General features: G+C 49.9%; 1 protein-coding gene across 2 annotated transcripts in view; it reads left to right on the forward strand.

Moving 5' to 3' along the window:
- Positions 1-24,637, forward strand: part of MTMR4 (myotubularin related protein 4) — a 1,314,188-nt gene that overhangs the window by 984,488 nt on the left and 305,063 nt on the right. For both annotated transcript variants that reach the window (XM_069614837.1, XM_069614836.1), the window contains one exon: positions 15,316-17,143. In XM_069614837.1, the coding sequence (XP_069470938.1) occupies positions 15,316-17,143 (1,828 nt within the window). The remainder of the gene's footprint in view (positions 1-15,315; positions 17,144-24,637) is intronic.

Genomic DNA, 24,637 nt, shown 5'->3' on the forward strand with positions numbered 1-24,637 from the left:
CTGTGTAACCTATTTACAAATGTCAGGTGCTGTGTGCCTCTCTGGCTGATGTTCCCCATGTTAACAATATTGTGATGCCTGTCCTAACAAATCCCGAAGTCGGTGTACATTTGGCCAAAACACCCAAATCTCTCCAGATTTCTATTAACTCATGTGTTTTATATGAGAGGGGTCTGGCAGTGAATCCCAAGAAATCCACAACTATGTTATTTAGTTCAAAGCGAGCCTTGCACATTCAGACATTTTTCGCAAAGTTATAATGGAGACCGTAAAGATAATTTGGGGGTTGTTTTTCTGAAAACCTAACAAATGAAACATGTCAAAAACAAGTAGCTAGAATTACTACTGGGTGAGTTTTTTTTCTTTTGCTGAGAAATTTAAAGCACAGCACCTGAATGTTATTGTGAACCTTTATGGCAAAATCAATAGCATTTTATGGTATGGGCCTCTCAGGCCACCAGAGAGTAGATCTTTGAAAAGTGGAAAATGCCCTTGACAGAAGATTAGTATTTATTTATTTCTTGGTTATTTATATAGCACCTCTACACTTGACAGGTGTTTCAAAGCGCTCCAACACATGAAGGGTGAGAAGCTAAACAAGGATAGCATTCTTAATAGGCATTGGTATCTTCATAATGGGCAATTGCTGTGTGTTTAGTGGTACAACATAGGACAGAATTAATACAAACTGTTACAACATATGACAAAAAATGTTGCACCTGCCTGACGGTCGTTAAAATAATACAAGAGCTATACAAGGAGGGGACGGGGTTGTACAGCAAGACGGACAGAGTAATAAGTGCAAGAGACTCATAGGAGACGAGGGATCTGAGGGGGGGAATACTATGTACATCCAACGGAAGATGGCTATAGGCGTAAATTTGACCTAAATTTGATATTCAAGCAAGGCGCACTAAACGCATGGCACGCAAAGTGGCTACAGGTGTGAAGTCACTCGGGATCGAAAATCCAACCTATGCTCACCATAATGAGGTTGGCATGAGTTAGTTGGCAGATTCAATTAAGCTTGCCCCATAACAATATTTTTGAGAATATTGACCGCCAGAAATTCTAAATTGAAAAATATTTTGAATAATGTGCTAAACTCTGACAGATGCGAAAATACCCTGAGTTGCCTAGGTGTATAAAATATTCTCCAAGGTGCAAGTTCCAAGTACAGTCGCTTATTCTATTCTGAAGAAGGGAACATTAGAAATTGTTTGAAAAAATGTATATGTTTAAGTGTGAAAGAGAAGAAATTGAATGGATTAAAAACTTAAATTAAGCGATATTGGTAATTTCTAGCATTCCAGGACCCAACCATGCCCTATTCGGAGCATTTATGGAAAATATTGTTGTCTTAATACATGGATTCGTTTTAATTGTCTCAAACTAAACTCTAGATGCACCCGCTGACAGCATCGCTTGGATAGGCTGATTGATGCAACCTGTCCCTTTGGCCCAAATTTCTTGGAAAGCAGCTTTCATATCTTGTTCTTTTGCCCCAAGTACAGCGTACCAAGGCGTAAATTGCTCTATCCTATTTTTCATAGCAGAAATTTGAGGCAATGACACCTGGCATATTTTTTTTAACTTTGGGCCAATAATACAGCAACTTCATGGTCCCTTATGTATTTATTTATTGATAAATATATTGATGATCTAAAAATCATTTTGAGCTGTGTCACACACTCCACAGCGCGCCTAGTAGCCACTGCTAGATTGTTCACCTCCAGTTCTGAGCCACAACAGCAAGGTATTGTGGGTTTGGAAATTAGCCCAGATGCAAACCTTTTCTCCAGGAAATTGTCTTTGTCTGAGAGCAGTGCTATTATAGACATAGCTTAATCAACCCGAGACAGACCCTTTGCAAGGCTGTCATGACCACTACATACCTGGTTTCACCCTTATTAAGGATCATCAGTGCAGTATAGTCCTGACAGCCTTGTGGTTGGAGTATTTGGCCATGTTTTCACACCACCAAAAATCCTTTTCACCTGAAATGTGAAAGTATGAAAATCCATTTGAGCAAAATGTCACTCTCCACAGCACGTGTGTGTATATGTGTATGTATTATGTGTGTATGTATGTATGTACGTATATATATTTCTGAGGCTTGTGGAATCTGCTTAGATCACATGCTGTGCATAGGCCGACATCTAGTGGAAGCTGCGGAGTATTACAGTTTGTTTTTCGAAGTCGAAAAATGGGCGTCGACACAGGGCGTGCCAGTAATACTATCCCTAGTGTGACGTCCCCTGTACCCATGATCCCTCACGCGTCTGGGATCCCCAGATTGTTTTTTTCCGCCATTCTGGTCGGAAGCACTTCATCGGAGTTCCCTGGCTTTGCCATATTTTCACTCTAAACTAATTCTAATTTGCCCCGTTTGGCCAACCTTTCGTCGATCAACATCTCGACGCCGAACCGGGGAGGAGATCAACGTCGAATACCCGACGGATTGGGCCTTGAGGCTTCCGCCTCGGCTCGGGCCTGGGCCGCTGGCCTCGGCCCTACAAGTAGGGAGAGTGGGGGTGGTACACTTCCACACTCGACACCTTATTACCTACACACACTTGCCCGCTGCCCACAGGCGCGTATGGAGGGTACGCCCTTTCAGTTTTGCCCCAAGTGTAATAAGAAATACCCTTGGGTAGATAAGCACGCTACGTGCAACCTTTGCCTACCCAGAGACCACCCCGAGACGGGTTGCAGGGCCTGTAGCAGGTTTAAGGCAAAAACTCTTAAGGACCGCTCCACCAAGCGTTGGGCCCACCACGCCAAGCTAGCAGCTATGGAGGCGGAGGGTACCTTCAGCGACGGCAGCGACGCCGAACTTTCGGACGGCGAGGGCACCAAGGCGTCGAAGGACAGCCGAACGCACGTCCCCGGCCTCGGAAGGTCGTCCGTCCCGGCGACTATGGGGAAGTCCCCCGGCGACAAAAGCGTTACACATACACACGCTAAACACAAAAAATCCACCCGAGATTCGACGTCGTCGAAACCTCGGAAAGAGGCACAGAAGGAGCGGTCCGAAAGGACGTCCTCTGGGCGGTCCCGGTTCGAGGTCGCCGCACGACGTCAGGCAAGCCTCCACACTTGCACAGAGTGCCTCGACCATTAATATCCCGGAAGATCAATCGTCCGGAGACGAACACGACTTCCACCCCCAGCCTGCACCCCAGGAAAAGGGTACATCACTTGGGAGTAAAGAGGGGCCAGTTTCGAAGGCTAGTTCGAAAGACAGGGATTCCACCTCCACTACAAGAGAACTGACCAAGTCTCCTCAGGGCCAATCCATAGAAAGTCCCAGCAAGGTCACCCCAAGCTCAAAACTCTGGTCATGCGAGGACATTGACAGAGTAATGTCAAGGATGTCTTCCTTGGCAAATTTTTTCGAAAGACACCCTGAACAACTCCTAGCTTTAAACCCTCAGGAAGATTCTCCCTCAGGGTCTAGGGACCCTATCCCCTCAAATAAAAGACCCCGGGTCGAGACACCATTTAGGCCTTTAGACCCCATCGAGGTCCAACCCTATTCTTACCTCTTCCCTACAGACCAAGGAAACTCTTCCCTTATAGAAGGTCAGGAAATTGACACGCCAGAAGATCCTGCAGGATCAGATTATTACGGCGAAGACGAAGACGAGGATGAGCCAGAAAATAGCCCAGATATTTTCAGAATGGACTCACCAGTCGAAAGGGAAGCCCCAGTGTCTGACTCCCCAATAGATAATCAGCCCCTCCTGAATGAACTGCTCTTTCGGGCAGCTAACCACTTCCACATAGACACACAAGGTGTCCAGGAAGAAAGGGACTTTGCGGAAGAACTAATAGGGGAAAGGAAGCCAGTAGCCCAGACCATTCCCATCCTAAAATCTGTTCAACGCAGAATAGCACCATCCCTTGTCAACCCAAACCTGACAAGACCTGTAAATCCGAGAGTGGAGAAGCTGTTTAAAGCAGCCCAATCGGACCCCCTATATATTAGAGGTCAACTTAAGCCAGACTCTCTAGTAGTAACCAACACCCGCAAAAGAGCTGGTACACCATTATCCTCCTCTTCGACGGCTCCCCCCGACAAAGAAAGTAAAAAACTTTATGGTTTTGGCAGGAAAGTAGCTTCCACGGCAGCCTACCAAGCCAGAATCGCGAATTCCACCACACTGTTGGCTAGCTACAACTGTCACCAGTGGGAAGAAGTGGCAGCACTAATAGACTCTGCTCCCGAACCCCTTAAAAGCCAGCTAGCTCGCATTTGTGCGGAAGGAAGGAACGTGTCAGGCTGCACTGTAAAAGCAACTCTGGACGCCGCTGACAATGCGGGTAGACTTATAGCAGAGGGGACTGTCATCAAAAGGCATGCTTGGTTGAGGCAGTCGGGATTCAAAGCAGAAACACAAGCTGCGCTCTTAGACAAACCAGTGGAAAGTGATCTCCTGTTTGGGAAGGCAGTCGAGGACGCTCTAAAAAACGCTAAGGAAGAATTCGACACCCTCAAATCCCTTGGCCAGTTAACTACCAAACCACCTAACCAAAGAGGGAATGGCAATTTTCGTCGCCCCCGCGGCCAAAATTCCAATAGAGGAAATAGCTACTCCCACACCCAGGGGACACAGTGGAACACCAGCTCACAACAGTCTACCCAGGCGTATGGTAGGGGTAGTAAAAGAGGACGGGGTAGAGGCAGAGGCAGCCCCAGTAAAGGAGGAGGCACGCCTCCACCAAAGCAGTGACGCTCAGTTCAGGGTCCCTTCCCATGCAACCCCAGTAGGGGGACGAATATCAAGTTTCACCCAGGCATGGGAAGGGATAACATCCGACAGATGGGTGCTGTCAACAGTATCCAATGGGTACTGCATAGAACTACTGCAACGTCCCCTAAACCATCCTCCAAGACAAAAAGTCCACTCTTTACAACATCAGAAGATCTTCCTCGAGGAGATCGCCATTCTGCTAGAAAAGGACGCGATAGAACTCGTCCCGGGACACCAGGTAAACAAGGGTATCTATTCAACTTACTTCCTTGTGCCAAAGAAAGATTTAACAATGCGCCCAGTTTTAGACTTACGGCCTGCCAACAAGTATGTCAAGCCCCAAAAATTCCGTATGACCACACTACAAGAGGTAATCCCACTCCTAAAAAAGGGGGATTACATGGCAACCTTGGATATGAAAGATGCCTATTTTCATATTTCCATGCTCCCGGCGCACAGAAAATACTTGCGCTTCAAGGTGGACAGTCGCCACTACCAATTCAAGGTACTGCCCTTCGGGATAGCTTCTGCACCAAGGGTATTCACCAAGGTACTGGCGGTGGCAGCTGCACACCTACGCAGGGAGGCAATCCCAGTGTACCCTTATCTGGACGACTGGCTCATAACGGGGGAAACCCCAGGAATCTGCAGGTCAAACATTCAGAGGACCATCGACCTCCTCCACGAATTAGGCTTCTCCATCAACGAGAAAAAGTCAAGTCTGGTGCCAAGCACCTCAAAACAGTTTCTAGGAGCTATCCTAGATACTCAGAAAGGATTGACCTTCCCTTCGGAAGAAAGAATTCGGAACATACTTCTGCAAATTCCGCATTATCAGTCAGGTCAACAGATAACAGTACGCAAAGCTATGCGGTTACTCGGCATGATGGCGTCATGCATTTACCTGGTCCCCCACGCGCGTCTGCGCATGCGTCCCATGCAGGAATGGTTGGCGAAACAGTGGTCTCAGGCAAGTGGTCAGTGGGACGATCTAGTGGTCGTTTCGCCAACACTCGTACAGAACCTACACTGGTGGACAAGAGAGAATCTCGCAAAGGGGAAACCCTTTTACGATCCCGAAGTACAGGCAGTGGTGACTACAGATGCATGCCTGACGGGGTGGGGAGCTCACCATCTCCACCACACAGCTCAGGGTCTCTGGTCTCACTCAGTAGCCAAGAACCACATCAATCTGCTAGAGCTTCTGGCAGTATTCCGAGCGCTGCAGGCATTCGAGCCCCATCTACTAAACTTGTCGGTGCAGATCAGGACGGACAGCACGACAGCCATGTTCTATCTGAACAAGCAAGGAGGGACTCGTTCGCCAAATCTGTCCAAGCTTGCCCAGAAAATATGGATATGGGCACTCAGACGGAACATCTTCCTGTCATCGCAACATGTTCCAGGGGAGCTCAATTCCCTAGCGGATGCTCTAAGCAGAGACTCCCTCCCAGAAGAACACGAGTGGGTCCTTCACAAAGACGTAGTAGAAGATCTCTTCTCTCAGTGGGGTTTCCCCACTATAGACCTATTCGCCACAAGCGAAAACAAACAATGCCCAGGATTTGCATCCAGGTTCCCACAACCGGACTCCCAGGGGAATGCCCTGTGGATAAACTGGTCAGGGATGTTTGCGTACGCTTTCCCACCAACTCCCCTCATCAGGAAGGTGGTGTACAAGATGAACAAGGAATCGATGACGCTCATCCTAGTTGCTCCCATGTGGGCGAGACAACCATGGTTTCCACACCTACGCAGGATGGCGGTATGCGAGCCCATCAGACTCCCAGCCTGGTACAACCTTCTGTCCCAGCAACAAGGTCAAACAGTGCATCAGGAACCCAACTCTATGAACCTAGCAGCATGGCTCCTGAAGTCATAGAGTTTGGACATCTCAAATTACCACAGAGGTGTATGGACATTCTAAAAGAGTCTAGGAAACCAAATACAAGGCACTGTTACTTTGACAAGTGGAAAAGATTTGTTATCTGGTGCCAGAGTAAACAAATCAACCCGGTTGATTGCACTCCTTCCAACGTTGTAACATACATGCTCCACCTGCTGGATGCAGGGTTGGTTTTTAACTCTCTGAAAGTACACCTGGCAGCCCTCTCAGCCTACACCACATCCCATAACAAGCTTTCGTGGTGGAAAGTACCAGTGGTTAAAGCCTTCATGGAAGGAGTAAAGAGACTTCACCCTCCTATCTCGAACCCACCGCCAGGATGGGATCTCAATGTGGTGCTATCTAAGCTCATGGGGCCCCCCTTCGAACCCATGCATAAAAGTAGTCTCAAACACCTGGCTTATAAAACGGCCTTCTTAGTAGCCATTACCTCCATAAGAAGGGTCAGTGAAATTCAGGCTCTGTCAGTGCAAGATCCTTTCTTTACTATCCACAAGGACAAACTGGTTTTACGCACACACCCTAGATTCTCACCAAAATTCATATCCAAGTTCCATGTAAACCAGTCCATCGAGCTTCCGGCTTTCTTCCAAAACCCACAAAGCTCAGCTGAGGTGAAACTACACACCCTAGATGTGCGTAGGGCGGTCTTATACTATGTAAATAAAACCAGACCGCTAAGGAAAACAGATCAACTGTTTGTCTCCGTAGCTACAGGCAGAGAGGGGGATCGCGTCTCTAAGGGCGCTATCTCAAAGTGGATTATCAACTGTATACAGCTGTGTTACTCTCTTTCTGAAAAAACTCTGCCTTTTACGCCAAGGGCCCACTCTACCAGAGGCATTGGGGCCACTCTGGCTTTCATTGCAAATGTTCCCCTTGACACCATTTGCAAAGCAGCTACTTGGAGCTCTATTCACACTTTTACTCAGCATTACTGCATTGACACTCATTCCAAGGCAGATACACAAGTGGGACAAGCGGTTCTAAGACACCTGTTTGCTCATGACCCTTCTCACATCCCACCTCCTTCTTCTGGTACTGCTCGCTAATCTATGCACAGCATGTGATCTAAGCAGATTCCACAAGCCTCAGAAGGGATACATTACTCACCGTAATCGTATTTCTGATGCTTGTATCTGCTTAGATTCACATGCGACCCACCCTTCCTCCCCTCCGAGAGAAGGCGCATGGTTGCTTGTAGTCTTACCTTTCTGTCTATCTGCTTGGACTATCTGTACTCACGCTACTCCTCATGCTACCTCATGTCAGGAAAAACACAATCTGGGGATCCTAGACGCGTGAGGGATCATGGGTACAGGGGACGTCACACTAGGGATAGTATTACTGGCACGCCCTGTGTCGACGCCCATTTTTCGACTTCGAAAAACAAACTGTAATACTCCGCAGCTTCCACTAGATGTCGGCCTATGCACAGCATGTGAATCTAAGCAGATACAAGCATCAGAAATACGATTACGGTGAGTAATGTATCCCATATATATATATATATCTGATGCTTGTTAATCTGCCTAGAATCACATGCTGTGCATAGTCTGACATCCAGTGGTCACCGCAGAGTATTGCATTTTGTTTTTCGTAGTCGAAAAGGGGACGTCGACAAGGCGTGTCTGTAACACTATCCCTATAGTGACGTGCAGTGTACCCACAATCCCTCACGCGTCGAGGTCCCTCAGATTGTTTTTTTCCGCCCAGTTATTGGTCGCCTTTATGCGGAGCTCCTCGAGAGACATTGCGAAATAATTCCTCGACCTTGGACGTTTACTATATAATACCATATACATAGAACCCCCCCCCCTCGACGTTAAAGCGTTCTCCGCCGAGCAAGATCTTCGATGGAGGGACGAGCGGAGGAGATCCTTCGGCGCTGCCGAACACGTGGCCGGGCCTTGCTGGCCTAACACAGTAGGGAGAGCGGGGTCGGGGTTGTGTGGTCATTTCTTTGTTTCACTCTAAGAATGCCTTTCTCTTTCCCCTCCCTCTCTTTCGAGGTCGTAATCACATTTCATATCCTCAGCTATGGAGAGGACGCCCTTTAGGTTTTGCCCGCGCTGCAAGGCCAAATTTACCTGGAAGGACAAGCACAAACGGTGTAACCGTTGCTTGCCCCTCGATCACAAAGAGGACGGCTGTGCAGCCTGTAAGTTATTGAAACCCAAAACATTAAAAGACCGCAGGGTGAAAAGGTGGGCAGCCTATGCGATGTCTAGGTCTGAGTCCTCGCCAGCTGCCGCCGTCGCTGAATGTGACGAGGAAAGTGATTACACGACCTCCGCTACGGAGGTTGTAGACCTCTCGAAGGAGCGTTCCCGCTCCTCGTTGTCCGGCCCCGACAAGCCCGGCTCATGCCCCGCTTATGGGGATGAACACCCCGGCGACAAGGACGAACACAGAAAAACACACAAGCACATACCCCACGGCACGCATTCGTCGAAGACGAAGGCAGCCATAGCGTCAACAGAGGCGTCGGGTCCACCGGCGCCTTCCGCCGACCGGAAGGGTTGCAAGCCCTCCCCGCCACCGCTTCCGCGACCGGCGACTGGGCTTTCTATAAATAAGGGCGCTAACCCCAAATCCTCAGGCAACGCGCCTCGCAAGAGTGCGCACGTCGCCAGTAAAGACTCCACACTGCCTAGCGTGACGGCGCGCGATCCCTCGACGGAGAAACTGCTCTCCGAAAGCCTCGCGCGTATAGCTTCGAAGGACGGCCAGAGACGGACGGGGGATAACACGTCGAAAACCACTCACAGGGCCAAAGAAACGCAGTGGACGCCGGAGGGTAGGCTGGGACAGCTCCCACCGTCGACAGAAGACCCTAACCAGCGAGAAGGTTTCTCAGAAGGCGAAGGGACGTTATCTTTGACGCTATGGGACAGAACTAAGCAACTGCAAGTAGAGGAACCTCCCTTTTCACTCCCAGACCGCTCTGGCCTACCTTACTGGACTGTAGAGAGGTTCCAGTCATGTATGGACAAGCTAGACAGGTTCATGGCCATCCCAGAAAATAGGACACCCAAGAGGCCAAGGGAGGTACCCCAGGAGGGGCCAAGGGCTAAATACCCAAAGCACTTTAACCCCCTACAGGAAGACATGGACTCTTACGACCTCACTGAAGAGGATCCTCACTTCCAGGAAGAGGATGAGTTTGTGTATAATGAAGACCTACAGGAGGAAGAAGATTTTCATGTAAGTGAAGAGAGCTACGGGGAGGACCCAGGTGAAGGTGGCGCACAGCCCTGGCAGTCACCATCAGGGTGTACAGACCCCGAAATGATAGATATTTCTTCTCCTCAGACCACACCGGTCAGGAACCAATCTCCAGTAGACGATCAGCCCACCTTCAATGCGCTACTGAGGAAGGCAGCAGCGCATTTTGAAGTAGAAACTGGGGAGGTCACCCCAGATACTGATTTCGTCGAAAGGATTATTAAGGAAAAACCTCCCACTAGTCAAACCATCCCTATCCTCGCCTCAGTTAAGACGACTCACCCCATCGCTGTCCACCCCCGCGCTGGTAAGAGGGGTCAATCCAAGAATAGAGAAATTGATCTCACCCTCTCAGTCAGACCCATTATATATCAGGGGTCACTCAGTCCCAGACTCCTTAGTGGTTACTAACACAAGAGTAAGAGGGCTGGGGTTCCACTGTCAACCAACGAGGCACCCCCAGACAAGGAAGGGAAAAAACGTTATGCCCTGGGCAAAAGAATTTGCGCCTCGGCAGCGTTTTCAATTAGAATTGCCAATAATAATACATTGTTGGCAAGCTACGCCGATGCTCAATGGGCAAAACTCAAACAGGACATCGAAGAAGCCCCTGAACCTCTAAAAACACGCCTTTTGGCTACAGTTACAGAAGGAGCTCTGGTCAACCAGAGCATCATTAAAAACACTCTTGATGCGGCAGAAACTGCTGGCCGCTCTTTGGTGCAGGGAATTCTACTGAAGTGTCACGTCTGGCTTCGCAATTCCGCTTTCAAGGCAGAAACGCAGGCGTCACTCATTAATAAGCCAATAGAAGAGTCTAATCTCTTTGGAAGGGCAGTGGACGACTCGCTGGAAAATGCAAAGAAGGAATTAGACACCATAAAAACCTTAGACCAAATCTCAAAGCCTCCAAACAGGCGAGGATTTGAAAACAAGCACTTTTTTCGTGGCCAACGCCAACAGCAGCAGCAGCAACAGCATTACACCTCGGGCAACTGGCCCTCTAATCAGGGTTCCAGTAACCAATATAACCAAAGAGGACAACGCCGCGGCAAGGGCAGAGGCCGGGGCTCTAGCCCCAGAGGCAGCCCGGCAAGTAACACCAAATGACCCGAAAGTCCGGGTCCCCTTCCATGCGTCTCCGGTTGGGGGCCGGATAACATCATTCCTATCAGCATGGGAGGGAATAACATCAGACCGGTGGGTATTATCAACCGTAGCCCACGGGTACTGTAGAGAGTTCAATCGGTCCCCCACCTACAGACCTCCAAGGGGAAGACACCTGTCTCCAGATCACCTCGTCATCCTCCTGCAAGAAGTAGAACAGCTGCTACAGAAAGGAGCAATAGAAGTCATGCCCCTATCTCAGGTAATGGAAGGTATTTATTCAGTGTACTTCCTTGTACCCAAAAAGGACCTAACCATGCGCCCTGTACTAGATCTGCGCCCAGCGAACAAATTTGTAATTGAAATTTTGTATGGTAACATTACAGGAGGTAATTCCCCTGCTATCTCAGGGGGACTACATGACAACACTAGACATGAAAGATGCATACTTTCATATTTTAATGTTGCCAGCGCACAGAAAATACCTCAGGTTCATGATAGAGGGCAAACACTACCAGTTCAGAGTGCTACCCTTCGGCATAGCGTCTGCACCAAGGGTATTCACAAAGGTACTGGCAGTGGCCCACCTGCGCAGGTTGTCCATACCGGCATACCCTTACCTCGACGATTGGCTCATAACAGGGGAGTCCTACGAGACATGCTTCTCAAACACCCAGAAGACAGAAGACCTTTTGTTCCAAGTGGGCTTCTCCATCAACGAGAAAAAGTCCAGCTTAGAGCCCAGCCAAGTCAAACAATTCCTAGGGGCTCTAATTCGAACAAGGTACGGCCTCGTCTTCCCCTCCGAGAGGGTCCAAAATATGCTTTTTCAGATCCCTCAATATGTGGCGGTCGAGAGGTGACGGTACGCAAAGCAATGTGCTTGCTTGGAATGATGGCGCCATGTATTTATTTGGTACCTCACATGCGCCTGCGCATGCGCCCAATGCAAGAGTGGCTCAACAGCCAGTGGTGTCAGGCCAGCGGACAATGGGACGATCTAGTGGTGGTCGAAGGAAAACCTGGTAATAGGGAAACCATTCACCACCCCTGCAGTGGAAGCCACTCTAACCACAGACGCATCCCTCACAGGATGGGGGGCTCACCCATCCCATCAGACTGCTCACGGAGTCTGGACTCCTAGCGTAGCGTCCAAACACATAAACTTATTAGAACTACTTGTGGTGTTCAAGGCACTAAAAGCCTTCCAGACACACCTACAAGGGAAGGCAGTGATGGTCCTCACGGACAGCACCACAGCCATGTACTACCTCAACAAGCAAGGGGGCACTCACTCTCCAGGACTGTCCAAGCTGTCCCAGAACATCTGGAAGTGGGCTCTCAGACACAACATGTTCCTATTGTCACAACATGTACCAGGGGAACTCAATCTGCTAGCAGACGAACTCAGCAGAGACTTTCGTTTGCCCTCAGAGTACGAATGGCGATTACATGAAGACATCGCCTTCGACATCTTCACACAATGGGGCTTCCCAGAAATAGACCTCTTCGCAACTCTGGAGAACTCACAATGCCTAGATTACGCCTCCAGATACCCACAGAACCGCTCCAAGGGAAACGGTCTCTGGATACCATGGTCAGGGAAATTTGTTTACGCTTTTCCCCCTGACTCCTCTGCTGAACAAAATAGTGCACAGGATGCACCAAGAATCAGTCACCATGATTCTGATAGCCCCGATGTGGGCCCGCCAACCATGGTTTGCGCACCTGATGGAGATGTCCCTATCCCCACCAGTAAAACTGCCCTGTCCATACCACTTGCTGTCACAGGACAGGGGCAAGACACTACACCCATTCCCACAGAACATGAATTTAGCTGCCTGGCTCCTGAGGTCATAGAATTTGGCCATTTACAACTCCCTCTGAGATGCATGGACATTCTCAGAGAAGCTAGAAAACCCAACACTCGTCACTGCTATTCTAGCAAGTGGAAGAGATTTGTCATCTGGTGTAGAGGTAAGAGCATCAACCCAGTCCACTGCTCTCCCACACAAATTTTCCTTTACCTGACCCATTTACTGGACTCGGGGTCTAGTGTTCAATTCTATTAAAGTCCATCTAGCGGCACTTTCTGCATACACCACCTCTCAACTTAAGGTGTCATGGTGGAAAGTCCCAGTTATTAAAGCCTTCATGGAGGGGGTAAAGAGAATACATAATGTGGTACTTACCAGGCTCATGGGCTCACCCTTTAAACCCATGCACAAGGCAACTCCTTAAAGACCTCTCTGCTTTCCTAATAGCTATCACCTCCATTAGGAGAGTAAGTGAACTACAGGCTCTTTCTATTCTAGACCCCTTCGTAACAGTTCACAAAGATAAGGTGGTTCTACGCACACACCCAAGGTTTGCACTGAAATTCATATTGAAATTCCATGTCAACCAGTCAATAGAACTACCAACGTTCTTTCAAAACCCTTCCAATTTGGGAGAAAGGAGCCTGCATACACTTGATGTGTGCAGAGCTGTCATGTTTTATATGGAAAGGACCAGGCCACTGAGAAAGACTAATCAGTTCTTTGTCTCTGTGGCAGCAGGAAGAGAAGGCGATGCAGTCTCAAAGTCCACTATATCTAGATGGATTGTTCAATGCATCACTCTCTGTTTCTCTCTTGCTAAGAGAGAACTACTCTTCAATCCAAGAGCACACTCTACACGAGGCACTGGGGCATCCATAGCATTCATTGCAAACGTTCCCCTCGAGTCCATTTGCAAAGCGGCAACCTGGAGTTCTGTACACACCTTTACAAAACACTACTGTCTAGATGCTCACTCTAGATCTGATTCCCAGGTGGGACAAGCAGTATTAAGACATCTTTTCTCTTCTGTACCTTCTCGCAACCCACCTCCAACTCCGGGTACTGCTCGCTAGTCTATGCACAGCATGTGATTCTAAGCAGATTAACAAGCATCAGAAGACAATGCATTACTTACCGTAAAAGCATTTCTGATGGTTGTATCTGCTTAGATTCACATGCGCCCACCCTTCCTCCCCGCTCGGATGGAAGGAACATAGACATCTTTCTACATTTCTCTCTCCCTTTTCTGTACTCACTCACGTATAGAAGGCTCCCTCGGGGCAGAAAAAATACAGAGGGACCTTGACGCGTGAGGGATTGTGGGTACACTGCACGTCACTATAGGGATAGTGTTACAGACACTCCTTGTTGACGTCCCCTTTTCGACTACGAAAAACAAAATGCAATACTCCACGGTGACCACTGGATGTCGGACTATGCACAGCATGTGAATCTAAGCAGATACAACCATCAGAAATGCTTTTACAGTAAGTAATGCATTGTCATATATGTGTGTGTGTATATATATATGTATATATATATATATATATATATATATATATATATATATATATACACACACACAAAATGTCTTCAGTTGTCTTTTTCTTATAATTTTGTATGTATATGATATTTATATGGATCATATTTATGCAAAGTAAAATGCTCTGTCAGGGCAGTTGTGAGGGCTTGTAGCACTTCGGTGGTAAAAGATCCCAAAGGGTAATTTTGAATAATATTTGTATGTTGGTGTGTGGCATCTGAAGGGTAAATTATAGGTTTCAGGATGTCTAGGGCTAGTGAGGTAAACTCTGCTTCAAGAGCAGCATCCAGGCTATATGTAATGCAGACTACATGTTGCATAAGTGCTAGTGGCAGTAGCCTAACAAGTGCGCTTGGAGGTAACTGGTTGTAGTACCATGGTATCTGAGGAGCAGGCTGGGTCAATTCAAGATTTGTGTATGTTTCCTGTAGGTAGTTTGGTTCGAACTGCGAGACTAAATGCAGACAGAGTGGTCCATTGTGATCAAGCAGTTGGGGTGATTCAAGAGCCCCAGCACATTTTATAAACAGTGTATCTTCTAATCATTGGTCCGAATAATCAGCCTCGCTGTAGTGTTGTAGAGTGTTAAAGGTTTTCCATATCAACTGTGTGTGTCTCATTAACTTCTGGTTTTACTCTTTGCATTATTGCAGTTTTGATGTACAAAGTACAAATGCAGGACTTTTAAGTCCCCGAATGCTGAGGGGAAATATAATTATATTGGATTTTTTGCTCACAAGTAACATGGAGCAACTTAAGAGGCCTGTAATTGTCGGGCAAGCATGCACTATAAATGTTATTTTAATTGTTTTACCAGTGCTCAACCTAGAGATACTTTTGGTCACCATCCACTGCATACTTCCTTGAGCTGTAGCACCCATATCAACCAAAGGGGATATGCAAATAAAAGCCAACGGGTCATAGTGTTTAATTTGTTGTTTTCTCTTTTCCTAGACTAACAAAAACCCGCTCAATGGATGACCTACCCTCTGCATGCGATGGCAGTGCCCCCCTGACACGCACCTCTAGTGACCCAAACATCAACAACCACTGTCAAGATGCTAGGCCTGACCTTGAGCCTAGAAACTGCCTTGTCAATGGAATTGAAGCTGAAACCTCACACAGACTGCAGCCTCTTCATGCAGAGTCCCGAGGTATTCGGGGGTTAAAGTACCAATTTATGGAACCATTAGGCATGCAAGAAGGACCTCCGGACACAAGTTTGGAAAATGCTTTTGGTAACATGTTAAATAGCCAGTCTCCACCTCCATTCGTTTTGGCTGTTGAATCTCTTCACGGTGTTGATGGTGTGCAAAAACAGCATAGCCCTGGTGAAAATGAGGCTCCAGAAGGACCTGTAAATGTTAAAGCATGTGGTGCTGTTAAGAACGTCCAAGGAGACAGTGATCATGAAAATCTGTGCGCATGTGCTGATGGTGACAGTGTCCAAAAACATGGTGATGAGAATCTTCCAGTACATGGTAATGGCGATAATCTGTCAGGATGTGGTGATGCAGAGAATCTGCCAAGATGTGGTGGCACAGATATTTGGAAAGAACATAGTGATAGTGAGACTTTACTGGGATTTGACAATTCTGCAAATGTGGTGTCCCATGATGACAGTGTGCCCCTGTGTGATTCTGACATTGTACCCCTGCGTGATTCTGACAGTGGTGTGCACTTGCCAAGATGCAGCAATATTAAGAATCTAATGGATCAACAATGTCAACCCAATGATGAAGCAAAAGTGACAAGGGGTTTAAAGGGAGGGGGTTCAAGGGATGGACCAGAAGAGAAAGGGGTTCTGAATAAACCTGTAATCAGCGAAAGACCTGAGAGTGCCATCACAGAGGGTCAAGTTGGAGAGCATGCACCGGAAACTGGCATCCTTAAGGGAATTGTGTTGAAGAAAGAAGGTGGTACTAATGTTTTCATGGAAGGGAAGAAGTATGGAACAGCAGAGACTAAGGTTTTGAATGGAGATTTAGGTTTTGGATTAAAATGTCCAATTGGCAATTCCACTGTTAAGCCGCAATCTGCCAGTTGCTTAACAAAAGAGGGTCGGACTGCCTTAGTCACGGAAAGCCCCAACTGCACCAACTACTCAAACGATACAGAACACTCATCAGAGCCATGTAGTAAGCAGATATTTGGGAGAGGTGGAGCTAGTAGGGACTTTGTTTGTGTTGAAAGTAGCCAAGCTCCAAACCTGCCCCTTGATTTACCGCGTATTTATCATCGCCAGAGTTCTCAAAGCCAGATGAGTGAGTTTTCATTCCTGGGCTCCAACTGGGAGAGCTTGCAAGGCATGATGAAGTCCCTTCCAAATGGTGAGACTGGACAGAGGAGACTGCTGATGCATGGGTGCTGCAACAAGAGAGTGACCAATAAGCCTCTTCGCCTGGCTGGCTCTTGTGTTGGGGGACACTGGTTCCACAGAGATGGTTTCAAGACCCCATGCTATGTTTCATCTAATCTTCCATGCTCAGGGACACATATGAAGAACTGTAGGTATTGGACGCCTAGTCACTCAAAACAGCTACAGGCCAGCAAGCTTCTTGCTCTGGCCTGTCCGTCTCCAGTCCCTCCAGTTCGCTTAGATGATGATGGACTTCCGTTTCCAGCTGATGTGGTGCAGCAGAGACTAAGGCAGATAGAAGCGGGTTATAAGCAAGAGGTAGAGCTGCTACGACGGCAGGTGCGAGACCTGCAGCTAAGGCTAGAAGTTCGTCATTGCTGTGTCCCCCAGTCTGAACCAGAAGTGGACTACGAGGATGACTTTGTAAGTAATTTTCATTGCACATGTCTTAGAATTCCTCTAAACCAGAGAGCATGAAGGTGACGGACTATACCTTGGGGGCTATCTTTTCCAACTTTGCCCCTGACCAGAAATACATTCCTTATACTTATTGTAGTCACCAGGAGACTATCATTTCCTTTTTCCATTTAAAACCAATGACCAACTCACCTCACAAGCAAGAGCATTCAGTATACCAATATCTCTGCATAGTATAACATGCATTCATACATAGTCTACATAATTCACTGTTTTCCATTTACTATTGAAGTCCTATGTGTGTCCATTCTACTGTAAATATTTGTCTCCACCTCATAACTCATAAACCTTCCTTGCCCTGATCATGATCTCTACTCCTGTGTGTACTCCCATATACTCCCATATTGTTTTTCTAATAGATGCCCATGTGACAAATGAGCCGTGTCGCAGTTTTAGAAATAGCAGTAGACCGGGATTCCCTGTCTACTCCATTGCTGTGATTCCATTTGCTGGGGCTGTCTGCAGTTGAACATACTGCAAGGTAATGCTTCCTTTATAGGTTGTGTCAGGGGAGGTAAGAGTGTCAAGTAATGTAATCTCGATCTGCCTTCAGATTCTGGTTGGGAGAAGCAAGTTAGAATGCACTGTTTATATCTCCTTGTGAAATTCATGGGTGATGTCAAGTTTTCCTCATTCTGTAGGTTACTATCCAGTCTCCACACTTAACTTATTTATTTTTATTTCCCTCAGTCTGTACCCCTTCTGCCCCAGTTGAAAATTCCTACTTTACCTCTCCCAGTAAAGTGCTGTAGTTGAGGCTATGAATTGAAAGCAGGTAAGGCACAGCAGAGTAGCACACATTTGCAAAGTGACACTGGTTCATGTCGTGCTAGGTGTGTGTGAAAAAAGGCAAGGGCTTATTTGTTGGCATTAATACTCTGGGTCCCTCAATGTTGTGTGCTTCTAAGCATTGAGGTGCTAGTACCCTGGCTTTCTACCAGGGGAGATGTCCTGTTTTGTAATACTACCTGTTGTTATGCTGACAATTCGCAGGGATTTTCAAACTGCTGTATTAGCTGAATGTTTAATACAGCAAGCATATCCACCTCATTTAAGCTCTTTATTTCTCTGCCATTGAGGCTGGTAGGCCTTAGGTTGTGCTCTTGGAGGCCAGCGCCAAAAATATTGTAGCATGTTGTGCTGTGGGGTGTCTGCTTTCTCTTCATCCACTCTGATTTCAGCAGCAGAACTTGTAATTGAACAGTCAGAAAAACACATTTCTCATTGAATTAGAAAGCTTTTTGCAGATATCAAGTACCACCAGAGTGACAATGCACCAATTTAGTGTCATGGCATCACAGCTATGCTGCCTCTGCTGCTGTGCGAGTGCTGCTTTCTTTGAAGCCCCCTCCATCTGGCAGTGTTCAAATATGACTATGGGTCAATGGCCTAGACTCCCCAACTCTCCTTGCAGTGCAGCAGCCACATGACCATCTGTATTTATGTCAGGAAGTATGCTGCTGAAGGCCTTATCCATATTGCTGCCTCTGCTTCTGTGTGGATGCTGCTTGTCCTGAGACCTTCATCTGTCCTTGGTAATATCTGGTGGTGGCTCACTAGCCGAACTCCACCAACCTTCCATGGTCTGCAGTGGTCACGTGACTGGGTCACGTTACCATCCAGACCTTTTATTCTCTTCTCAGGACCCTGTTGCACTGGATGCCCTCTTCCAAGGGACGTCAATACAAGGGGCATTTCTCTTTCGGTTTAGGAACATTTGTGACTTATCTAGAGCTCTCGCACTACAGTAGTCTAGCCTTATATTAACAACCGTCCTGCTAGTGTGGTGCCGATCTATAACCATGCATTAGCATGCTTTTTTATTAGGCATTGCTTACCTGCTTTGTCACAGGCTTTGTGCTTTCATTTCTCTTCTTTGGCACCCTTTTACACACACCGATCAGTCATCATTTTTTGCTTGCTGCAATGACTGCTTCTAATCCTGTTCATCAATCCTGTTGCACCTCTTTGTGACCAAGTACTTTCTGTAGCCCTAATTTAGCCAATGTATCCTTTCTTTCCTGTTCTTCCACTCAGTCTTTTACTATTTCTGTAGGCATACTGAATGCCCTCTCAGAATGCAAAACGTCTTATTCAGTTATTGATATTTTCTTGAGACTTTACAATTTCATCTGATAATATCCCTGCAAATATGTCGCCATACAAGAATGGCGCTGTTTTATTGCAGTGGTATTAACACATTGAACCTGCAGGGGAACCCCTGCAACACCCACATTTTTTTAAATGGAGCGGGGGACACCCGCGCAACCCCTGCTGCGATTTACCCCATATATACTCTTACATCCTGTCCCCTTTCCTCCATAATGTATGGGCGTCGCTTGCGAGGGACGGGAGACGGAACCTTTTTCACCAGAAAAAATCTTCTTCCCCTTTAAATTTAGAGGCGCGCGGGGGTGTGGCCCTGGAAGCATGCACTCGCCTGTCTCTGCCCTCTGGTGCCACTCCCCAGCCCCCTTTTCCACACCGATGGAGCGGACTGAATCAGCGCTCCTGGGTTTGGCTTCGGCCATGTAATACGACGCACTCTTCCCCGGATATTCTTCCATCTTTGTCTTTTTAATTGGGTACCTGGACCTCCGACGCCACGCTCCACCCCGGCGCATGTCGACTTCAGCGAGCCTCAGCAGGTGTCCTGGCTGCAAGGGGCTCTTGCCTACATCTGACCCCCATGCCCTTTGTCTCCGCTGCCTTGCCCCCCGACCACGGAGCGGGAAGGTTGTTACTCCACTGTCACTGAAGAACAGGCTAGCTAGGTGGAGGGAGCTCTTCCAGAAGTCACCTCCGGAGGACCTAAAGGACTTCGTCAAACATCGCTCGAGGCAGAAGGGAAGGCCTCTATTCACCATCGCACCCTGCAAGGGCGACTCCTTCCCAAGGTGGGGCCCGACCGATAGGAACCTGTTGGGTTCTAGCACCAGCACACATACCGAGGCTAGTCCAGCCCATGGCCGAGGGGTCTCCGGATCCTTCCAGGGTCAGTACTGAGGGACCGCAAGGTTTTTTTTATCGGGGTTACTCCCGAGGGGCAACAGCCTAGTACCGGCATTATGTCAGAGGGGGCCCCTTCACGTTGCACTACCGGCAGCACTTCCAAGGGCAATACGCCATCCAGGGTCACAACCAGAGGTGCGGGATAGGCCTTGTGTTCCAACACCAAGCGTCTTGGACGGGGCTGGTTCTGGCGAGCCAGGCACCACAACTTCTGCACGTGGCACGCAGCTAGACAAAATGGTAACCGCGTCAGTCAAGATGGCCGCTTGTCCGATAGCCCCTCTTGCAGAGCTGGTGGAGGAAAGAGTCATAAGGTGGGACTGGTGTCAACCATGTGCGTGGCCTACAGTTTATCCATGAGCAGGACAGGACAGGTTTCCCCTGAACACCAGGCAGAGTGACCCTCGGCCCCATTTGCCCTTAGCCACTCCGCCAATATCACCTGCCACCTCTACAGCCTCCGAAGACAGGTTCTCTGAAGGTTCCTAGGGCTGATGTGAACTCCCCAGATGGGTGGCCATCCTCCGGGACGGCATCAGGGACATGCTCCCCCCAGGTCACCCCACCGGCACTCATAGTCATTTCTCCTATGGCTCTGGGGCCGCAGGCCCCAGCACAGCCACCGCTGTCCCCGCCGCCTCCTCCGATTCCGGGTTCCCTGCCTACCACAGTGCAGGTGGTTTCACACCAGCCTCCGCAGCAGCCACCGGCTCTGGTCTCCACACCGCAGCCCACGGCGCCCAGCACTCCTCCACCAGCTCTGGACCCTCCAAGCACCCTGGTGGACTTTGACGAGGAGGAGGAGGAGGACCCCGACACGCCATCTTCAGCCAGGGCCTTCTATGAACACCTTGCAGGTTTGGCAGAGTATGTGGACCTTCCTCGGCCCGTAGTAGAACACCCTGAGGAGGGGGTCTTGGCTGAAGTCCTCACCATAAGACCCCCTACCAAAGCAGAGATCCTGATTCAAAAAGACCTAGTTACCCTGGCCAAGAAGTGGTGGCTCAAGCCGCACTCGGCCCAACCTGTTAATCACTTTTGCTGTCGGCGCATCCTCAACCGCACTCTTCCGTGATCGCTGTGGCGTCACTCTAGTCCAAACCTCACTCGTCCTCGGCCATCTCGTCCTCGACGCTGCTAGGCAAGGAGGAGAAGATCTTGGAGGCGTACAGGAAAAAGCTGTTCTCCAGCATGGGGTCTGGCATGGATTCACATGCTCATGAATATTCCCCGTCGTCAGGCTGGGAATCCTCGGTAAAGAAAAAACCAGTATCAGTTTCGTTTCTGATCTGTCTTTCGTAGTAATAACCAATCACTGGTCTCTGCGTCATACTGACCACAGCCAATGACTGCCCTCTACCTAAGCACCGCCTCTGGCAGCCATCTTCAGATTTTTACCGCACGTTCATGTGTTGGGATCCTCATGCTATTGCTCTCGAGCGTTAGTGCTATTTTTTCACGTTTTTTGCTCAAAAACTTCGTTTTTTCGGCCAAAAGAGCCTCAAGCTCCACCGACTCTCCATCCGATCAACGGGGACCCGTGTCGGATTCGTCTGCGCCCCTCAAGGGTGAAGATTTCGTCGAGCTACGCTTTGGAGGACTCCAGAAGCTTCTCAGGCCCGGACATGGCCCAGGAGAAGGGAAGCTCGACGTCCGGAAAGCTGTTCAGGGTCTGCCCTGGATGCCAGCTGCAGAACGTCTTTGAGGACGAGCACTCCTTTTGTCTCTACTGCTTACATGAGGACAAGACGCACGTGGAGAAGGACTGTGCGTTTTGCGGCAATATGTCGGAGCGGACCATGAAGGACCGCCATCAACGTCTCGCCAACTGGCTGGAAGGGAAGAGCCCGTCAGGCGAGAAGAAGAGGAAGAAATCCGAGCGGTCTTCTAAGACCTTTGAGGACGCCCCGGCGACGGGGGTCCAACACAAGGCCAAGCACCGCGAGTCCGCTGGCACCGGGAGCGCCGAACGGTCGGGCTCTACGGGCGCCAGGCAGGGCGCACCCTCCCCGGCACCTTCAGCCACGAGCCAACGCTCTGGGTCGGGTAAGAGGAAGGGCGAGCACCCGGCGAAGCTCCTGGAGAGGCCCCGGTCGAGCTCAAAGGCCCCATCGGAGGGGGAGCGAGGCAGTGTCCCCCCCCCCTCAAGGATAAGGCGGTGAGCGCACCTAAGTTGGTGAAGGCCTTAATCCATCCGGCCAAGCCCTCTATCGATACTGTCGCGGCGGCCATGGCTCAGCCTGTGGAGGCTACACCAGTGGTGGTGACCTCGGGGCTCAGAGTCTCCCTGCCACCTCGGAGGGAGTCCTCTTTTGTGCCCATCGATAGGACGCCCGTGAAATCCCCGGCGGGGAAGAAAAAGGGGGGGCAGGGCGTCGTAGATTCGGCCTCAGCCTCTGAGGAAGAGCTGATTGAGGTCTTAAGCCACGGCCTTGGCGTGGAAGAAGACCGGCCCGTCGGGATGGATCCCGACGCAGGTGACAACATCGTCGAGGGTGCCGACGGGGCCCCTGTTCGCCCGTCGGATTCCCCTCTGCCAGCGCCGCAAGACAACTCGGCGGCCATTTTGTTGGCTATACTATCCTTATGTTCAGAGATAAGGACGAGACTACCGTTGCCGACGGAGGAACCTCTCCCGTCGGGGGGTCCTGAACCGGGACCTTCTTGTGCTCCCCCGCCCAAGAAAAGAAGGATTCACCCTCCACCTCCTTTTCAGCCGTCGCGCCCCGTCCAGTCCTCCTCCCCGTCCACCGGAGGGGATGATACGGGGACTGACACGGCAGCGACGGGTACGGACGACTAGGTATACGACGAGGATATACCGTCGTCACCTCCCACCAGGGCTTCTCCGCCCGACGAGATTGGATCGTTCCACTCCATGATCGCCAGGGCATCCGAGCTTTTCCAACTCTGCCCTGAGGAGAAGAAAAAGGAAGGATTCCTTTATCAACGGCGCGAGGCCAAGAGGAAGACGGTCCTCGCGGTGCCTCTGCTGGACGACATTTTGGATGAGGGCCTCGCCCTCCTCAAGAACCCTTCCACGACGCCAGCTAGAAGAGACCGGTACGAGAAGAAGTACCGGGTCCCAGACGCGGCCCCCCTGTGCCTCCGGGCGCAGCCTACCCCGGACTCCGTCGTCTCCGCGGCGGCCAGGAAGAAAGCGGGGGGGGGGGGTGCGGCCTCCACATCGACTTCCCCACCGGACGGCGAGGGAAAGAAATTGGACGCTATGGGACGCAGGGTCATCTCGTCTGCAGCGACGACGATTAAAGCGGCCAACGCCTTGGCTATCGTGGCCCGCTACGACAGGGAGCTATGGTACAAACTGGCTCCCCTGCTGGACTTCCTACCGGAGATCCTACAGGAAGGCGAGGTGGCGTCGGACCACGCCATCACTAGTGCGACGGACATCGCCGACACTGGGTTTCGCCAGTTGGGCAACGGCGTGTGCCTTAGGCGGCGTGGATGGCTCAAGGCTACGGACTTCCGTCAAGACGTACAGACCAGAGTCCTGGACATGCCGTTCGATGGGAACAACCTGTTTGGGAAAACAGTGGACAATTCCCTTCAGGCCATTAAAGCGGACACTGAGACGGCCCGGGCACTTGGGGTTCTGCAGCAACGACGGACACCCTTTCGGAGCAGCGGAGGCAAGGGCGCCTCCAAAGGTTCCGGCGGCGGTTTCTCCACCTACCGTCAAGCGGCCCGCTCGTCGTCTCAGGAGGCCTACAGAGGACGAGGCAAGTCTGGCGGACCCCGCCGTCGTCGCCAAGGAGGTCAAGGCGGCAAAGCCTCGTCGAAACAGGATTGAACCGGCCGTGAGGTCGGGCCCCCACCGAAGCACCCCGGTGGGAGGCCGGCTGGCGAGCTTCGTCAGCGCGTGGGAGTCCATCTCCACCGACCGATGGGTGCTGGACGCCTTAGCCCGGGGCCACGCGCTCGAGTTTCAAAGAAGGTGCCCGCGCGTCCCCCCCGTGGCCAGGAAAGAGCTTCACGTCCCTCAGCTTCTCCTGGAGGTAAAGGCGATGCTCAGGAAGGTCGCCATCGAACTCGTTCCAAAGAGGCTTCGGGGCTCCGGAGTTTACTCGAGATACTTCCTTGTGAAGAAGAAGACGGGAGGATGGCGCCCCATCCTAGACCTGCGACGTCTGAACAAGTTCATCAAGGCGCAGAAGTTCCGGATGGTCACCCTCCAGCACGTCCTGGGGCAGCTGGAGGAAGGAGACTTCCTGTCGTCGTTGGATTTGGAGGATGCCTACTTCCATATTCCCATCCTAAAGGGGCACCGAAAATTCCTCAGGTTTGTGGTCCAAGGGCATCACTACCAGTTCAAAGCCCTCCCCTTCGGACTACGGTCGGCACCCAGGGTGTTCACCAAGTGCCTTGCACCGGTGGCGGCGCAGCTGCGCCGCGAGGGGATCCACGTCT

Source organism: Ambystoma mexicanum, chromosome 9 (assembly GCF_040938575.1).
Source record: "Ambystoma mexicanum isolate Mex_15411 chromosome 9, UKY_AmexF1_1, whole genome shotgun sequence".
Classification (NCBI taxonomy): Eukaryota; Metazoa; Chordata; class Amphibia; order Caudata; family Ambystomatidae; genus Ambystoma; species Ambystoma mexicanum.